At 32.8% G+C, this 18,870-nt stretch overlaps 1 protein-coding gene and 1 pseudogene across 1 annotated transcript; both read right to left on the minus strand.

The window, feature by feature from the left end:
- Positions 1-599: 599 nt before the first annotated feature.
- Positions 600-2,189, minus strand: LOC125838330 (U-box domain-containing protein 9-like; annotated as a pseudogene).
- A 6,224-nt stretch (positions 2,190-8,413) lies between these two features.
- LOC125838329 (U-box domain-containing protein 9-like) lies at positions 8,414-10,598 on the minus strand. Its single transcript, XM_049517390.1, has 2 exons — positions 10,341-10,598; positions 8,414-9,487 (listed from the first exon to the last, which is right to left on the minus strand). The coding sequence occupies exons 1-2, from the start codon at positions 10,596-10,598 to the stop codon at positions 8,414-8,416; spliced, it is 1,332 nt and encodes a 443-aa protein (XP_049373347.1).
- Between the last annotated feature and the right edge of the window lie 8,272 nt (positions 10,599-18,870).

Below are 18,870 nucleotides of genomic sequence, written 5' to 3' on the forward strand. Positions count from 1 at the left end.
CAGGAATCCAATCTTTTGGTGTGGCTCTCGCACCTTCTGAGTGCAGATGTGGCTGCCCCACTTTCTATATCTGCTGTTGGAATTACAGAAACAACTCAAAAGGCCTACACCTGAAGCTGCATCAAGCAGTCTCAGGTGAAAAACTATTGCTACCATAATACTATGCACTATTCCTGTATAGTAATGTACATTTATACAAGCAAATCTCATAACTGGAATGTCGTCTTCAACAACCAGATACTTCACCCAATCGTGAACCAAGCAAATCTTACTTTAATAACTTGTGTTTACACTTGTACATTGAAGCACAACCAACAAACCAAAAGGATTTAGCATTAGATCTGTGCAACAATAAAAAAGGAACTCAGCAGCAAATGTTTAGGTTTCAGGTCAAGTTATACCCAGCACTATGGTAAAGAACAACTTACTATAAATGATGTGCACACGAAGAACATTATCCCTGAGGTTTTAGACATACCCTATGCCACTTGAAAATCAAAGAGAAAATTATTTCTTTGGATAGGGAAAAAGATGTAGAACAATTTCCGTGACAGTACTTACATGGGGTGATTAAGAATGTACATATGCAAAAGATTCAGCCTCAACTAGTTTGTGCACCAGAGAAATATTTGTCAATCCGCTCAACAATTTCTTTCGCCTTCCTCTTGGCTCTAGTGGTCCCGTTTAGGGCAAGATTAGCTATGGTCCCATTAACACTCTCATCTCTCCACATCTCTTGCAACCTTGTTCTGTCATTATAACACAGTGTGTGAAGAATCGCGATGCAGTGCTCCTTGCTTTTATCACTTGTGTCCTCCTTAATGATACTAAGGAGACAAGAGACTGCATCTAGCTTTACCATCTGCTCAATAGGTTGTCATAACTGGACAGCATGGCAAGAAGGACTAACAATTCATCAACGAGTATGCGATCAGTGATCTTCTTCATGATCACCTTTACTGCTCCTTCAAAAACAGCTATAGACCTATTTTCTTTGACAACACCAAGACTAACAATTGCTGCAGCAGCATCTTTCATGGCCAACAGTGGTCCTTCATCCAGGAGTTTGACTAAAGGCTCGAGAGCACCTGCCTTCATTATAATACACTTGTTTGACTCAAGTGATGATAATGTGCAGAGAGCAGCAGCAGAGTTGCTTCTTGTTTCAAGTGTTCCGAATTTCAAAGACTCAACAAGTAAAGGAATGACAACAGGATTTGTTGCTACAAGCTTTTTATTGGCGTCATGTAATGAGATGTTCATAACTGTTGTGATCAATTCTTCTTGTAGTTTAGGATGATCATTCACATTTCCAGACATTAGAGGATCTAGCAATTTGGTAACAGCAACACTGTCCCCTTCGAAAAAAGCCCGTAGAGGTGGAAAGCGTTTAGTCAGAATACGAACTAGTTTTGCAGCCTTTATCTTCTCCGGAACATCATGATTAGATGACAATATCTCGAGCAGTGAATTGAAATGATGTCGGTCTGATTCTGGGAATACACCGTGGTCCTTATTAGGCAGCTCGATTCCATGGTCGTTGCACCAGAGTGAAATAAGTTTTCTCATTAGAAGATTTGGGATGAGATCTGAATTGGGGAGAACCTCCTTTGTTTCAGGGCAGGTTCGATTACCCTCGTTGAGCCACTTTTCAATGAATGGTCTGTCATATGTCTGCAAACAAGAATAACAACCATCCTAAGTAGAAAGATGAATGAAATTTCCTAGACTTTGAAAACGCAATATAGTTTATAATTCCGAATAAACCTCTGGTGATATTCATGACAAACAATCACCACTGCAAAACAACATTATGAAAGCAAAGTTTAACCAAACCTTCTGAACCCAGGGGACTCCCCAGACATATCGTCCTTTTACAGAAATCCCTAACTATATAGAGAATAAATAATTTCAAAGCTAACGTTGAACCCAGGAAAACAGATAAGATTGAAGATTACCCGTCCAGATGCCAAAACAACAGGGTCTTTCATAAGCTGATGAGAAAGCGGGCAAAGATATTCAGGAGGTGGAGTAGCTCTCAATTTCAAGTCTTTTAGAGCACTCAAACAATGCATGGCTTCATCAGTGTCTTCAATACTGTAATCAGCGTCTTCAACTATACAATTCACCCTTATCTGCAACTCTCTTTTCAGTTCATCCGCCGCCAATCGTCTGCTCGATTCCGCCATTCAGTAATACACAAATGTAATTTGTAGTAAATATATAACTAACTATAAGAGTGATAGAAAATTAACTGCAGCAAAGATGAAAGGAAAAGACTCGCAAATGTGGAAATTTTCTCTCTATTGATACTTCAGAATACGCACTAGTTACTAGACTCCTTAAATAGAAAACCTTACAAATAAAAAACACGTTTATTCTCCTAATAATTCTGAATCTAAAAACTGACTTCAATACTCCTATAACCTAAAGACTAGGAAACAACTTAATGACACTCCTAAACAAAAGCAACAACCTAACTGTTAGTTTATTTACACAACAAATAAATGAAACTACATAGACGACAAATAATTTCAAAAAGTTACTATAACGATCCAAAATCACAAGTAGAATATCCCAATTCAATTCAATATTAATAATGGGAAAAGTAATTGACAAGTAGAATATCCCAACAACTAAGTATTTCATAAGGTATTAAATGCGGAAAACTAAACTACAAGCCAAGATTTAATGTCATAAGTACAAGAGCTATACAAGTCTAAAATTATATAACAAGTCTAGACATAAGAAATATCCTATCAGAATATCAAAACAACCTAATAAATAGAGATAGATGAAGGTGTCGGTCGCAGAATATCCAAGCAGCTCACCACAACTCCAAGATTATCCAAACTGAGATTCAAAGCTCCAAGAAATGCACTCGAATTCGAAATTCAACCTACACCACAAAAGAGTGCAGCAAGTGTAGTATAAGTACGAAACCACGTGTACTCAGTATATCTCATAGATCGACAACGAAGAAGTAGTGACAGGAGTATATAAGAAAATCATCTTTTAATTTTATAAGTTTACTTTACACTTATCAGCCAAGTTCCATCAACTATGAATAATCAAATGTCCTGAAATGTCCATACACTAATGAAGCACATAATCAAATAAGAATGAAAGATATTGTATGAGATGCAATGCAATGCAACACCATGAAATAATATGCCTCAAATGTCAAGTACTCTCTCTCAACCGTATATACACGATGTTTTGTAGTTTAGTTTTCCACACTTGTACAAGTTAGTTTTTTTTATTCAATATTATTTTTACATTAGTTCAGTTGTTAGTTGATAATAAAAGAACAGGGTTCGTCTATTGGGTAATAGGATCCCTCACGGCCTAATGGAATTTTGGGTCGTGACAACATGGTAATTAGTTACCCCTGGTGGTCATTTTCGATGATGAGAATGGGGAGGTATATCAAGTGAAGGTCTTCCTCGGATCGAGTCTCATGAAGTTGTCGAGGGTTTTTATTAAGGGTGTCTAATGGGTGAGTTGGGTTGAAATTAAAGATATTAAAATGGGTTGAAATAGAAATCGAGTTGAGTCCTGACCCGCCCAAGTTTATTTTGGCTCAAATGGGCTAAAAAATGGATTGGGTCTTGACCCATCCAGTTTGACCCGCTTAATCTCAATAATTTTAACAGAGTGTTATTTAAGTTTTATAACCACAATTTCAATTTCAACTCAAGATTTTTTTTTTTTAAAAAGAAGAAGTTACAAATGTATAGATAAATCTTAGAATATATAAAATAGATAGTAATTCATACTTTCAATATATGAACATACATTACATCAATGCAAGCAAAGTATCTTAAAAACGGATTGAAATTTGTGATTAAATTGTACTCAATTGAAAATTCTTTTAAAATGGGTTAATGTTTGGATGGGTTGAGATTAAACCCAATTCAAATTATCTTGAACCCAACTCATAAAATTCTGGACGGTTTGAGCGAATTTACTTATATTTTGACTCGTTTTGACACCTCTAGTTTTGACAGATCAATGAAGGCATCAACAACCTCAGTATATCTAAAATTTGGATTGTTTAGAATTTGCAATGTATAAGTATCGCATAAACAGTGTATATAAATGTCTGATACATCATTTATACATAATATATAGTATCAATACATCATATATATATATATATATATATATATATATATATATATATATAAAGTGGGAAACTTTTAACTTCAAAGTTGGATTACCATTTTACCCCTACTATAAGTTAAAATGTTATAAAATATTTAATTAGTCAAATATTAGAATTCACAATAAGTTTTCTCTAATAAATATTTGTATTCATAACCGAATTTTTATGCAACCTATAATTATAATATTTAATATGTATTAACCTCTCACAATTGAATTATTATTAATAATAATAATAATAATAAATAATAATAATAATAATATATATTATCTAATTAAATCAAACATTTAATTAAAAATCTAATTAAAAATATTATTTTGCGCACCTTAAGTAAAAGTTAAATAAAATTCAATTAATTAATTTTTCAATTACATAAATTGAACGTGATTTGGAAGTGGAAAAGTGGTACTTTAATGCTCAGACAAATGTTTCCAAGGAATTCACATAATACATGATTAATTGCTTTAAATTAACACATCATGTATTACTTTACCTAACTTTTACAATTCCTATAATTTGTCTTTTCATTTTCTTTAACTTGACTTATCAAATTCTAACACTTTTAAATTAGTAACCAATCTTTGTTAATATAACAATCAGTAGAATTTGAATAGTTCATTAAGTATGTAACTGTAGGTTAATAACTACATATTATGTTAAAAGGAATTTCAAAGAACATAAAAAAAAACACTATATAAAGGTAACAAATGATTTCCATTTCCTTCAAGTTTTGTTTCTTTAGTTGAGAATCTGACCTTTCTTCTCATTTTCTTTCTTTTCCTTTAAATTTTTCCTTTTGCATGAAATAAAGAAAATGGGAGATGGAGAGGAGAAGCATGTAGAGTTGATACATGCTGGAATTGAATAATTGTCATATCAACATTCAACATTCATTGGATGATATATGAAGACCACTATCTCCGTATGGAGTGCTAGCAGAAATTCATGAGCTATGAAAAGGAGGAAGTTGGTTTCTTTGGAAGACTGATTTTAGAATTTTCATTAATTGATTTATTCTTATAATGTATTGTAATTATAATTATTTACGGCTATAGATAAATGCGATGTTATTTGTGTATTTCGAGGGAGTTATAAAATGATATCTTGTAGTATTTTACTATAAAAGTGGGAACTACCAAGTTAAAAGTTTACATCTCTGACATTCATTTTAATTTGTTTGTTATTGTTGATACTTGATATAATAGTTGGATATCACAGGTTATATGCCTTCATGGCGTCATATGATTGGTATTGAAAAAATTATTTTGTATTTTTTTTCTATTTTGTAATGTGTCTTCATATGTATCTTCATATTTGAATTTACTGATTCATTTTACAGAAAGAATTAGGAGTATCCGCGTCATATATAAATATAGTATCAAACTTTTAAAGGAAAATTTTCTTTTATTTTGATATGATATCATTGAATAAAAACTATTTCAGCTACCACAAAATATAGGTATCTTCATTTAAATAGTCGGGTAGATTTACTATTACTTTTTCTAGCCGGCATATATATATATATATATATATATTTATTGATTACACATGATCGTACACATTACAAATGAATTATACATATATAATATATTATATACTCACCGTTTTTTTTATAGTTTAATCAATTGGATGAACAACTATTTATGTTAATTCTTCAAAAATAATCTTAGTTGCAAATTTTTGCTACATTTATTTTCAAAACTAAATATGTATGTATTTTTTAAAATATCATTAATATGGGAAACACGCGCAACGCGCATGCACGGAAACTAAATTTTGTGAAATTTTTGTGTAAATTAAAAGTTACTACTTTTTATCCATTAGCCTAACAGCATCAAAAACACCATCTGCTATAATATGTTTGCTCAAGAAATGTTCTTTAGCAGATACAATCCATTAGCAAGATCAGGTTCGCCATTACTGGAGAGTGGAGACGATGGACCATATCGAGCCGTTAGTGAAATCTCAGAGCAAATTTTCCTAGATAGTACCCATGTTTGGAAAATTATTTAGAAATATCACTTATGTTAGTTTTAATACTACAATATCACCCAACTTTATTTATTTTCTTCAAAATATACTTGACACAAAAAATACATTATCTCTCTCCTACTAGGATGCCATGTCACATTTTTTAATTTATTAATAATATTTTTTTAATTCTTTAAATGACAGCTTATGTTTAATGTATCTATAAGAGAGCATTAATCCATTCTCTATGAAAATCTAGTTACTTCAATTTTATAGCGAAAATCTTTATCCTATGTTTCATTTACGAGTATTTGCCGTTATATCCATACAAAAATTTAATCTTGTTGTCGAGGAAAAAATTAAACTAGTTACTTGAAGCTAATGAATAAACAATAAATTTTGTTGGATATTTAGAGATAAACTAGATATTAGGAACATTAATTTTACACAAACTATAAACATTTGTTGCTTGTTCACGGTAAAAAATCAAAGGTTTCTTGTTCATGGTAAAAAAAAAGATTTTTACACAAACTATAAACATTTGTTCAAAGCTTAGGCAGATTCAAACAATAGAAATATCCGATTCAAAAACAAGCAAGCAAAAATCCCCTAAATTTTAAGAAAATTACTTCAATATCATGTTAAGTATTCAAATTATTTCACAATTTACACTTCAAAAATAAAAGAATCAGAAGAAAATTTGAATTTTACCTCGTGGCGATTTCTTTGGTCGACATCAAAGGTATACAGCGGCTCAGGAGACAGTTCTTTATGCAAATTCGTTAATTTATTCCTTGAAGAACCGGAGGAAGCCACATATTTTCTTGAAGAATCGGAGGAGCTCATATTACAATTCCTTATGTAAATTATTTTTTTCACCGGGTATAATATATGGATTGTTTAATTTTTTTAAAAAAAATTGTTAATAATAATAAAAAAAGGAATAATGTGACATGGCATCCTAGTAGAAAAGAGATAATGTATTTATTGTGTCAAGTATATTTTAAGAAAATTAGGTAAAGTTGGGTGATATTGTAGTCCTAAAACAAAACATAAATGATATTCCTAGGTAATTTAATTTCCCAAACATGGGTGACTATCTAGGGAAATTACTCTGGATTCATAAGGCTCAGAAGTTATAGAGAAGGCTAGATTAGTGCAAACTCTGGGACGAATTTTCTTGTTATTCAATCAGCCTCACAGTACCTTCCTATCAAACAATGGTCCTTCATATGCGGAGTCAATCTAGCATGTATACTAAGATTAACTTTCTAAAATAAAATTTTGTTTTATCTTGTATATGAACTTTCATGTCAGTCTTGAAGTGCTTATCATTAGATGCTTTATTGTTCACAGGGAAAAATTCCTTTACCAAAAAACAAGTTTCTTCTAACTGGCACAATTCAGGTACCTCTAGGCATCAAGATTTCATGTCAGTACTGATTTTTGTATTTCAAGAACTCAAGCTTTAAGAACTCATCACACGACAAGGGACCTAATAGAGTGAACAAGGGCAATCTTGAAGTGTTGTTGTTTTAAATGCTTGTATTGTGCTGAAGTTGTAAGATTTGTTTCTCATCTATAAAGAAACGTATCAAGTCTTTTCTTGGTTACTGATCGTACGAACACAGTTAGAGTTAATTACGTGTCTTACAAGTTGAAGTCTATATTAATTAGAGTTAGTTAATAGTGGGCAATGGAGGCATTGCTTTGGCTCAGGTAAGTAATAGAGTTATTACTTGTTGTGAGATTAAGAGTTCAATCTCATATAGTGTAGTTGAAGTCTAGGAGGAATGTTTTTTATGCCCTGTGCACCAATCTCTGTATTCATGCTCTTTTTACTTATTCATTTTTTTTAGTGTAAGAGCTAATTCCACCTCCTTTGTAATGAGGTTTAAATGTTTGATGTAACTCTAAACCTGCTATTTTCAGAGCCCCTTCATCAGCAAGGAAGATAATTTGACTGGATTCTTGTAATTAACTAAATTCAGACACAATCCATTTAACACTAAACCATCTGAAAATATATTGTATATCTTCACCTTTCACACTGGAGATAGCAAAACCAATAGTAAAGCAATTTCAACATTATAAGCAGGATGTATCTGTCTTTAAAGGTGACACAAACTACTCAGAATTTCACACTAATGTACAAGCCTCAACATGGACAAGCAAAAGAATCTATATTTTCCTACAAGGACGAATTCGGTCTAATGAGAAGCAACATCACTTATATGGGGTGATTAAGAATGTACATATGCAAAAGATTCAGCCTCAACTAGTTTGCGCACCAGAGAAATATTTGTCAATCCGCTCAACAATTTCTTTCGCCTTCCTCTTGGCTCTAGTGGTCCCGTTTAGGGCAAGATTAGCTATGGTCCCTTTAACATTCTCATCTCTCCACATCTCTTGCAACCTTGTTCTGTCATTATAACACAGTGTGTGAAGAATTGCGATGCAGTGCTCCTTACTGTTATCACTTGTGTCCTCCTTAATGATACTAAGAAGACAAGAGACTGCATCCAGCTTTATCATCTGTTCAATAGCTTTGTCATAACTGGACAGCATGGCAAGAAGGACTAACATTTTATCAATGAGTATGCGATCAATGATCTTCTTCATAATTACCTTTATTGCTCCTTCAAAAACAGCTATAGCCCTATTTTCTTTGACAAGACTGAGACTATAAATTGCTGCAGCAGCATCTTTCATGGCCAACAATGGTCCCTCATCCAGGAGTTTAACTAAAGGCTCGAGAGCACCTGCCTTCATTATAATACACTTGTTTGACTCAAGTAATGATAATGCGCAGAGAGCAGCAGCAGAGTTGCTTCTTGTTTCAAGTGTTCCAGACGTCAATGACTCAACAAGTAAAGGAATGACAACAGGATTTGTTGCTATAAGCTTTTTATTGGCGTCATGTAATGAGATGTTCATAACTGTTGTGATCAAATCTTCTTGTAGTTTAGGATGATCATTCACATTTCCAGACATTAGAGGATCTAGCAATTTGGTAACAGCAATACTGTCCTCTTCGAAAAAAGCCCGTAGAGATGGAAACTGTTTAGTTAGCATACGAACTTGTTTTGCAGCCTTTATCTTCTCTGGAACATCATCATTAGACGACAATATCTGAAGCAGTGAATTAAAATGATCTCGGTCTGCTTCTGTGATTATACCCTGGTCCTTATCAGGCAGCTCAATTCCATGCTCCTTGCACCACAGTGAAATATGTTCTCTCATTAGAAGATTTGGGACGAGATCTAAATTGGAGAGAACCTCCTTTGTTTCAGGGCAGGTTCGATTACCTATCTTGAACCACCTTTCAATGAATGGTCTGTCATATGTCTGCAAACAACAATAACATGCAAAATTTTAACGAAAACAACCATCCTAAACAATCCAAGTACAAAGATGAATGAATTTTGGCATCTGTGTTTCCTAGACTTTGGGAACACTAATTTAACGTCTAGTACTGAGCCTCCTCTCCAGCAATGAAGTAGTTTGTCAAATGAATATCAGGAAGAGGTAGCTTTGTGGAAACCAAATACAATACAAGTAAATCTAGCCAGAGTATAATTTCAGGAAGAGGTAGCTTTGTGATTTTGCACTCTTGACTCTACAAATGGACCTTGTAAGACTGCTAGAAAAATTGTACAGATTCTTAAACAACACTATGAAAGCAATTTTAACCAAACCTTCTTCTAGATGGCTAGATGAACACCATGCCATTCAACAGATTGGTAACACTATGAAAGTAATATTAACCAAACCTTCTGACGAACCCCCTCTTCCCCCAGCTTTCCCACCTTTTCCTAACGAGGTACCCTTGACCTTATAGTTAACTTTCCCTTTTTTCTTTTTTCTTTTTCTTGATGGTTAGATGAACACCATGCCATTGATCAGCAGATGCACTTAAACTACAATACAGTTGAACAACTTTATAATTCCGAATCCGCCCGCCTCTGGTTATATTCATAACAAACAATCACTACTGCAAATCAACACAACAATATGCAGCATTCTTTTTCTTGGAAATCGCGTAATGAGAATGAAGAACTATAGTTTATAACAAATACTCAATGAAACTACAAATAATTTCAAGAAGCACAAAGCAGAGTTGAAGAGCAATAAAATTAGACATTTGAACCCAGAAAAACAACAACCGCAATACCAAAATTGAATGAAGATTGAAGATTACCCGTCCAGAAGCCAAAACAACAGGGTCTTTCATAAGCTGATGAGAAAGTGGGCAAAGATATTCAGGGGGTGGAGTAGCTCTCAATTTCAAGTCTTTTAGAGCACTCAAATAATGCATGGCTTCATCAGTGTCTTCAATACTGTAATCAGCGTCTTCAACTATACAATTCACCCTTCTCTGCAACTCTCTTTTCAGTTCATCTGCCGACACCCACGCCAACGCCTGCAATCTTCCGCCCTGTTTGCTCGATTCCGCCATTGAGTAATATGAATTTTAACAGAAAGCTACTGTAATTTGTAGTATATATATATATATATAACTATAACAGGTGGTTACAGAATTTGTTACATTCGCCTCCACTTCCTTTCTTTCTTTAGCTCATTAACCACCTTCTCTATTTCTTCAATTACCAATATTTTTTTAAAAAAAATTACCATCATTTTTTAAAAAAAGTTAAAATGGAATGAAACGTTTTCATGTATTCGAAAAAAAGTTTGACCATATATTTCAGATCAGATTATAAAAATGTATCCTTCAAAATTTATTTCGTCATAAAATTTAGGGATAATACATATATTTGACCTTAAACTTGGCTTCAAATTTTAACTTTGACCTCCAACTTTCATAGTGCAAAACAAGCACTTTAACTATCCAACCTTTTAATAAATAAACACGCGATTTTTGGAGCCAAGAGCATGAAATGCAATCGCTGCCACGTGTATTAGTGAGCCACTCAATGGCTGCCAACTAATTAAACACTTTACACGTCCATTTTAGAACTAAAAAAAAAATTAATTAATTAAGGGTAGAGTTGTCATTTCAGCATTTTTTTCACTGTTGTGTGCCTAAAAATTACTTCTCACTCGCGCAAAATGTGTGCACGTCACGCGTTTTGCCAGGTAAGACACGCGTGCTTATTTATTAAAAGGTTGGATAGTTAAAGTGTCTATTTGTGCACTTTGAAAGTTGAAGATCAAAGTTAAAATTTGAAGCTAAGTTTAAGGTCCAATATATGTATTATGCCTAAAATTTAATTAGATTTTGAAAATTTATTTTTAAAATATTTTCAAGTTATAAAATTAGTTCAGGCATGAGAAATGCACTCAACGGCACGAAAAACCTTCTGACGTCGTTATTAGACGCGGGTCTCACATTCGACAAGTTATTGATTGACATAGAGCATATAGTTCAACCGTTAGCAGTGTTTCTCTAAGGAAGTAATACATTTTATGTGCGGTATGATGAGTCCAGAGTCAAAAGTCCAACAAAATTGAACAAAAATTTCTAAAGTGTAAACAATTTAAGGATGATATCAAAAGGGAAACATTGGTGTTATGCCATCAACGAGTCAAAATTATAGGGTAAGACATATGACAGCATGAGCTTTACAAGGCTCAAGCCGTCGCGCCTTCCGTTTTAAAAAAGGTTGCTAACTTTAAAAAAAAAAGTTAATAATCCCTTTTCTGTTGTAAAACTAAAGCAAAAATAGACAAGAAATATAGAAGATGAAAGCAATAGAAATAGGGAGACAAGAGATGAGAACTTTTCTTATTATTCCAAGTCTTCAAGTGTATACAATATGAACCCTTATGCCTCTATTTATAGTGTAACATGGAGGCATACAAAATGTTAGTCATAAACATGACATTAACATGAATATAATGGGGAGGTTATGGAAGTGAAAGGATACAAGAATAATGGTTATAAAGGTGGAGGTTATGGAGGTTATGGTTATTTTCATAATGGAGGAAAATAATGGAGTAACTTCTTGATGTAATGGACATCCACAATATATTATTTTATAACCCCCTTGGATGTCCATAGATAATATGCCTCGTTAAAACCTTACTAGGAAAAAACCCCGTGAAAAAAAATCCTAGTGAAGGAAAAAGAGTACACATATCTTTTAATACGCTTTGAATGTTGCCTAGTTAAAAACCTTACCAGGAAAACCCAATTGGGATAAAACCATGGTTAAGGAAAAGAGTACAACGCGTATTTTTCTCCCCCTGATAAAAACTTTACTCGATATCTCGGAGACGATGCATTCCAATCTTATATCACAACTTCTCAAATATTTATATTGGCAATCCTTAGTGAATAAGTTTACAAGATTACCACTTGAATGAGTCTTTGAACGTCTATCTCACCATTTTGTTGAAGATCATGTGTGAAAAATACTTTTGGTGAAATATGCTTTGTCCGATCTCTTTTGATTGTATCCTCCCTTCAATTGAGCTATATATTATTTCCGTATATGGTGGTTAGAATATCCTTTGCCAAAGGAAAATCACATATTTTCTGAATATGATAGATCATGATTCTAACCATACACACTCCTGACTTACTTCATAGATCAATATTATTTATGTATGATTTGAAGAAGTGGTTGCCAATGCTTGATTCTTTGAATGCCAAGATATTGTTGTGCCTCCATATGTAAACAAATAACTCATTTGCAATCGAGCTTTATGCAGATCAAATAAATATTCTGCATCTACATAATCAAATCATTTCTAACTCAGAGATTGATCATTTCAATTTTATGTGTTGCTCGTCTTTACTTCTCAAAGAAAATCACACATCTTCTATGTGTTGAGTCACTTGCTTTGTTAGTTGTTTGGCATAACTTGAATGATAATATGAAATCCCCTCACATAACTTTATATATATATATATATATATATATATATATATATATATATATATCAAATAATCTTCTAGCATTTGCATAACCAATAATCTGTAAGTGCACCAATTGCACTAATACATGACATTTTTAATCATTTTCATGAGGTTGGAAATATTCTTTCTTTGTGTTAAGCAGTCTCAAAACCATTGGGTACTCAATGGAATTGCTTTAAGACCTTTTAAATCCTTCAAAGATTTTCATATAACATTCATCGTCTAGTTAGACATAATAATCATTCATTATACATATTCAAGTATTTTATTTATTGTTAGACTGAAACAAGTCTCCTTGCATCCACCACTGGAGATATATCTCCATTTAATTATGAGGATTTTTGCGAAAATCCTTTATACTCCGAGGCACAAATCGCACTTTATATCTTACGGTTATACTTTCGCACAGTGATTTATTTGTACCACATTGACATTATATTTTGATCCATGAACTATAAGATCAAAAACATCACTTTTCAAAGTGAAACAAAATATACTTGAATAGTGCCAATCATTTATCTGTCCACATTATATGACAGATTCGAATTTAAGATCCTCGTAATCACTTATAGCATTGAGTGCTACTTCATATCAAAGATACTGTCGACGGTCATTTGATTCGATTCCAATACGACATTACTTATCGAGATCTCTTCATTTTCATCATTTTCAGGTACCTGAACCTTTGCCAAGATTTTATGAAGTGTTATGTCATAGTGCTCTTTCAAAGCACTTACCTCATTATTATGACCATTTTGATAATTTGCTCCTCTCCTTTCCCAAGGAGCTTTACGTTTGGAATCGATTGGTCTATCACGCTTCTGGCGTACCATAGACGCTATCCTTCAAGGACTATTTATTGGAGCATTTGTAGCTTAATTAAAATATTGGGTCAGCAAATACATCTGGCAAATTATTTGCAAATGAATTATCTCTTGAACTTCAAGTTCACATTTTTTTAACGAGGATCTAGATAATTCACCCCACACATAATTTTCAGCTGCTACACATATCTCCCCCTAATGTTAGGAAATCTAACATTTACCCCAATCTCATTTGGGGATCCATCTTTGTGCGTGGTGGAGCAATAAAATCATATGTGCACACATCAAATTTTTAGATGGAAATTATTTGGTTCCTGACCCTGAACCAATTGTGATGGGAGAACCTTGTTGGCTTGATGCATACATGTTAAATAAACCCATCTCATACCAAATTTTATTTGAGAGATTTGTTCTCATAATCAGTGGTCTAGCTATAATTGGAGGCAAACAATTTCTGCTAAACCAACTAGTATTATCAACATAATTTTATAGTTTGGAACTATGCTCTTTAATTTAACAATTTGAGCAAACAACCTTACAAAAACCAATTTGTAAGTTGATGCAAATGCACATGTGACCATACCATAGATGCATCTATTAAATCATAATAGTAAGCGATCCCCATGGCAAGTGAACGGGCCCATATTCACCTTTTTATATGTTCCAAATAATTTCAGGGGATACAATCCCAACCTTAGCTGGTACAATGATCAATTTATCATGAAAACAAGAAGTACAAGAGAATTCTTGAAGAATCTTTTATTTCTTTAAACATATAGTCACATGAATTCTCAATTTCTTTTGCATCACATTTGAATCGGAATGGCCAACCCATTATGCCAACTAATATTTATTCTAGTAAACTTCTAGTTTACTTTTACATGTGATTCCATCATCATGCTCATATTTGTATACAACAAACAACGAAAAAAAATGGGTAATTTTATACGTAAATATTTATAACCCACTTTGGTTGTAGTAATTTGAAGATTTAAATCTTTCCATAATTTATAGTCTCAATATAATATTTTTTTTCTTTTCAATTCTTTTGAAACTTGAAAAGTCTTTTTTGAGACTTACTACAACCCCAATATTATGAACAATTTCATTTCTCCGGATAGTAACAAATTAGCCCTTTCGGAACTTTCAATTAATTTTGTGTACTACCACAAATTTCACAACACCATTCTTATGGTGACTATATCCTTCAAGGAGAAAATTATTATTATTGTCATGGTTAAAACTATCACATTCAAGACTTATTTCTTGACAACCAATGACAAATTTGTGTTACCACACAACAATATTTATTTTGGTCATAATTTCTTTCTTTTGTCCTTCAATAGTTCATAATTTAACATACCACAATATTTGTGTAGTATTTAAAGTATATGACTAAATGACCACTTATGTCAAAATATTTCTTTTCAATCTCTCTAACCTCCCGTAAAGGTAAGATGCGACATTTATCCAACAATACATGAACATGTTCTTATCCATAAGAACACAAGTCACATTTTCTTTAAGAAATGGACCATAACCATTTGAACTTGCTCCATAAGTTTTTATTAGAAACTCATTGTCATGCTTTCACATTTATCAAATTTATGTGACTCACCTCAACATCATTTTAAGAGGTCAAATGTACCAAATGTACTACCACTTTGTGTTCCTTTATTTCGATGGAGGATTTACAAAACTTTTCAAATTTGGGTTGCACCAACAACAATGTGCCCAATAACTTCTCATACCACTTTGATGGATAAAAATTACCTTCACATTTGAAGGAGCATCTTAAGAAACAATGTGTCCAATAACCTTTCATACCACTTTAATGGACAAAATTACCTTCACATTTGAAAGACCGTCTTAAGAACCCATAATGTTTTTCCTTTTAATTACCACAATGATGAACATTAACATTTTACCACTCACATATTCATACATTCAACCACTTGTCATTTTTCAGACATATTATGCACTGCTACCACATTCACATAAGAGAATGGAGCAAATTAATTGGGTAAATTTCATGAATTTCAGTCAAAAGTATAAAACTTTATGTTAGTCATCATCATATCATCACTATAGTGCATTATGACTTAAACCCAATGTCTTACCCATATAAAAACGTCTTTGGTCATAAATCAATGGGACTTGAACCCAACTTCTTATTATCATGGTGCATCGAGACTTTAACTCGATGTCTTACTCACTTGGTGCAGTGAAACCTGAATTCACTGTCTTACCCTCAACCAATGTCTTAATAAACCAAATGCATTACCAAACAAATAAATATTGAATACCATAAATATAATCTGAATTTGACTTAAAATTGAATAAAAATGAACAAAAATTAATTAATTAGAACAACATGTTGGAACCATATAAAAGTCCTAAGTTAAAATAAATTAAAACATGTTAATAGTCCCTCTTAATATTGTTATGAAGATCATCATAATTTACTAACCATTTTAAAATAACCACAAAACAAGCTTTGTTAGTACAAATAATATATAGGATGATATGAAGTATACCTTGCAATCGAATAATTACTAGGATAATTCATAAAAAATCAAGAAATACCTACCATTGATTCTTGACGGAGTATGAGCAACTCGTGTTGATAACGTGTTGTAAAACTAAAGCAAAATTAGACAAGAAATATAGAAGATGAAAGCAGTAGAAATAGGGAGACAAGAGATGAGAACTTTTCTTATTATTCTAAGGGGATAAGGGTCTGAAAAATATCTCAACTTTGGTCAAATTTGTTGTTGCGATACTAAACTTTTATGAGGACCTATTACCTCCCTAGACTATTTAATAGTGTATTTTTTACCCCCTGAACTATTTAATAGTGTATTTTAAAGGTATATATGTGCCCACGTGGACACATTACTATTTATAATTTTGCATTATTTTTTATGTCCACGTGGGCAAATATATATGTTTAAAATACGGTATTAAATAGTCTAGGGAGGTAATAGGTCCTCATGAAAGTTTAGTATCGCAACAACAAATTCAATCAAAGTTTAGATATTTTTTAGATCTTTATCCCGATTCTAAGTCTTCAAGTGTATACAGTATGAACCCTTATGCCTCTATTTATAGTGTAACATAGAGGCATACAAAAGGTTAGTCATAAGCATGACATTAACATGAATATAATGGGGAGGTTATGGAAGTGAAAGGTTACAAGAATAATGGTTATAAAGGTGGAGGTTATGGTTATCTTCATAATGGAGGAAAGTAATGGAGTAACTTCTTGATGTAGTGGACATCCACAATATATTATTTTATAACATTTTCATTATTTACTTAATTGTTTTGTTGTTGTATTTTTCATGTTTATTTTTTACCATTTATATGTACATAAAATCGTAAGTGGTGCGGTCAAGTTTTCGAAGTGAACACAAGTCCTCCTTCTAAACTTGAGCACACCATTAGCATCAAGTTTGGCATCTCCCCCCTCCCCCCCTCCCCAACTCCACATTATCTTTGAGTTTGGCCAACTCTTCATCCTCAAATTGTTTAGTCATGATTTTCTCTATGAAGGTGGGCTAATCTCAATATTGGCTAGCACACCATTTCTCAAAGATGCCCAACTGCATAAATTTGGACTACAAGGTTTGAATTTTTCTAGTCAAAGGCCGCTTTGATATCCCCAAATAGGCCAAACTGCATGTTCATGCTAACTTTCTTTTGGCTCAATGTGTCTGCTACCACATTAGTCATGCTCGGATGATACTGAATGATTACATCATAATCTTTGAGCAATTCCATCCATCTTTTATGTCTCAAGTTCAGATCCTTCCAAGTGAACACATATTGAAGATTATGATGATCACTGAACACTTAACTACATACAAATAATGTCGTCATATCTTGAGAGCAAACACCTCCGCTGTCAACTGCAAGTCGTTGGTACGATAGTTCCTCTCATGGACCTTCGACTGTATGGAAGCATAAGTTATGACATTCTTTCCTATATCAACACAACACTCAACCCCGAACCTGAAGCATCAGAATAACAATGAAATCTTTACCTTCTATCAACAAGGTCAAGATGGGTGTTGTAGTCAACCTAGTCAAATGTGTAGCTATAGAAGCAAAGTTCTTCACAAACCTACGATAATAACTAGCAAGCCCCATAAAATTTCTTTCATCAATCCCAAAGTTAGGTCAAACTCAATTCTTGATTGCCTCAATCTTTGGTGACAGGTGCAAACTATCTTTTGATACGACATAGAAACGTTGCAAGATTGGATTTCCTGACTCATATGTTGTTTGACATACCGTCACGGTCCAAAGAATATTCCCCTTAGTGGTCATTGTCGAAGATGAGAATGGGGAGGTAGATTTACGTAAGGATCTTCCTCAAATCGGATCTCGTGAACTTGTCGAGGGATTTGACATACCAATGAAGGCATCCAACGATTTGAACATATCTAAAATTTGGGTAGTTTAGAATCTGCAACGTATAAGTATTGTATGAACAATGTATATGAATGTATATACATCTCTAATACATAGTCATACATTATATAGACATAGTATATACTCTCTCCATTCCATATTAAGTTAATTTTTGAGGTGTTTCGCACCATTTAAGAAAAGTAGATTAAGACATAAATTGAACCTAGTTTTCCATTTTTACCCTTATTAATTATTGTCAAATTTATGATTAAAATAACTAAATATTAATTAATCACTAATTCCAATACTAACTAATGAAGGGTAAAATTGGAAGAATACTCTAAAAGTAGTCTTGAAAACTGAACAATTAAGTTAATTTGATAAATGAAAAATGCCTCAAAAATTAACTTAATATGAAATGGAGAGAGTAGTATTTATACAATATCAACACATTACAAATACATACGACAATTTTTGTTGAAATTCATTTTTGTTGCCTACACAGATACATAAAAATCCTTGAGATAATTACACTATTAATTGAGGCAATAATGTTATCAAAATTGACTCATATTTTAGGTGTGTTTGGTATGAAGGAAAACATT

This window comes from Solanum verrucosum, unplaced genomic scaffold (genome assembly GCF_900185275.1).
Source record: "Solanum verrucosum unplaced genomic scaffold, falcon-dt-bn FXZP01000150.1, whole genome shotgun sequence".
In the NCBI taxonomy this organism is placed as follows: Eukaryota; Viridiplantae; Streptophyta; class Magnoliopsida; order Solanales; family Solanaceae; genus Solanum; species Solanum verrucosum.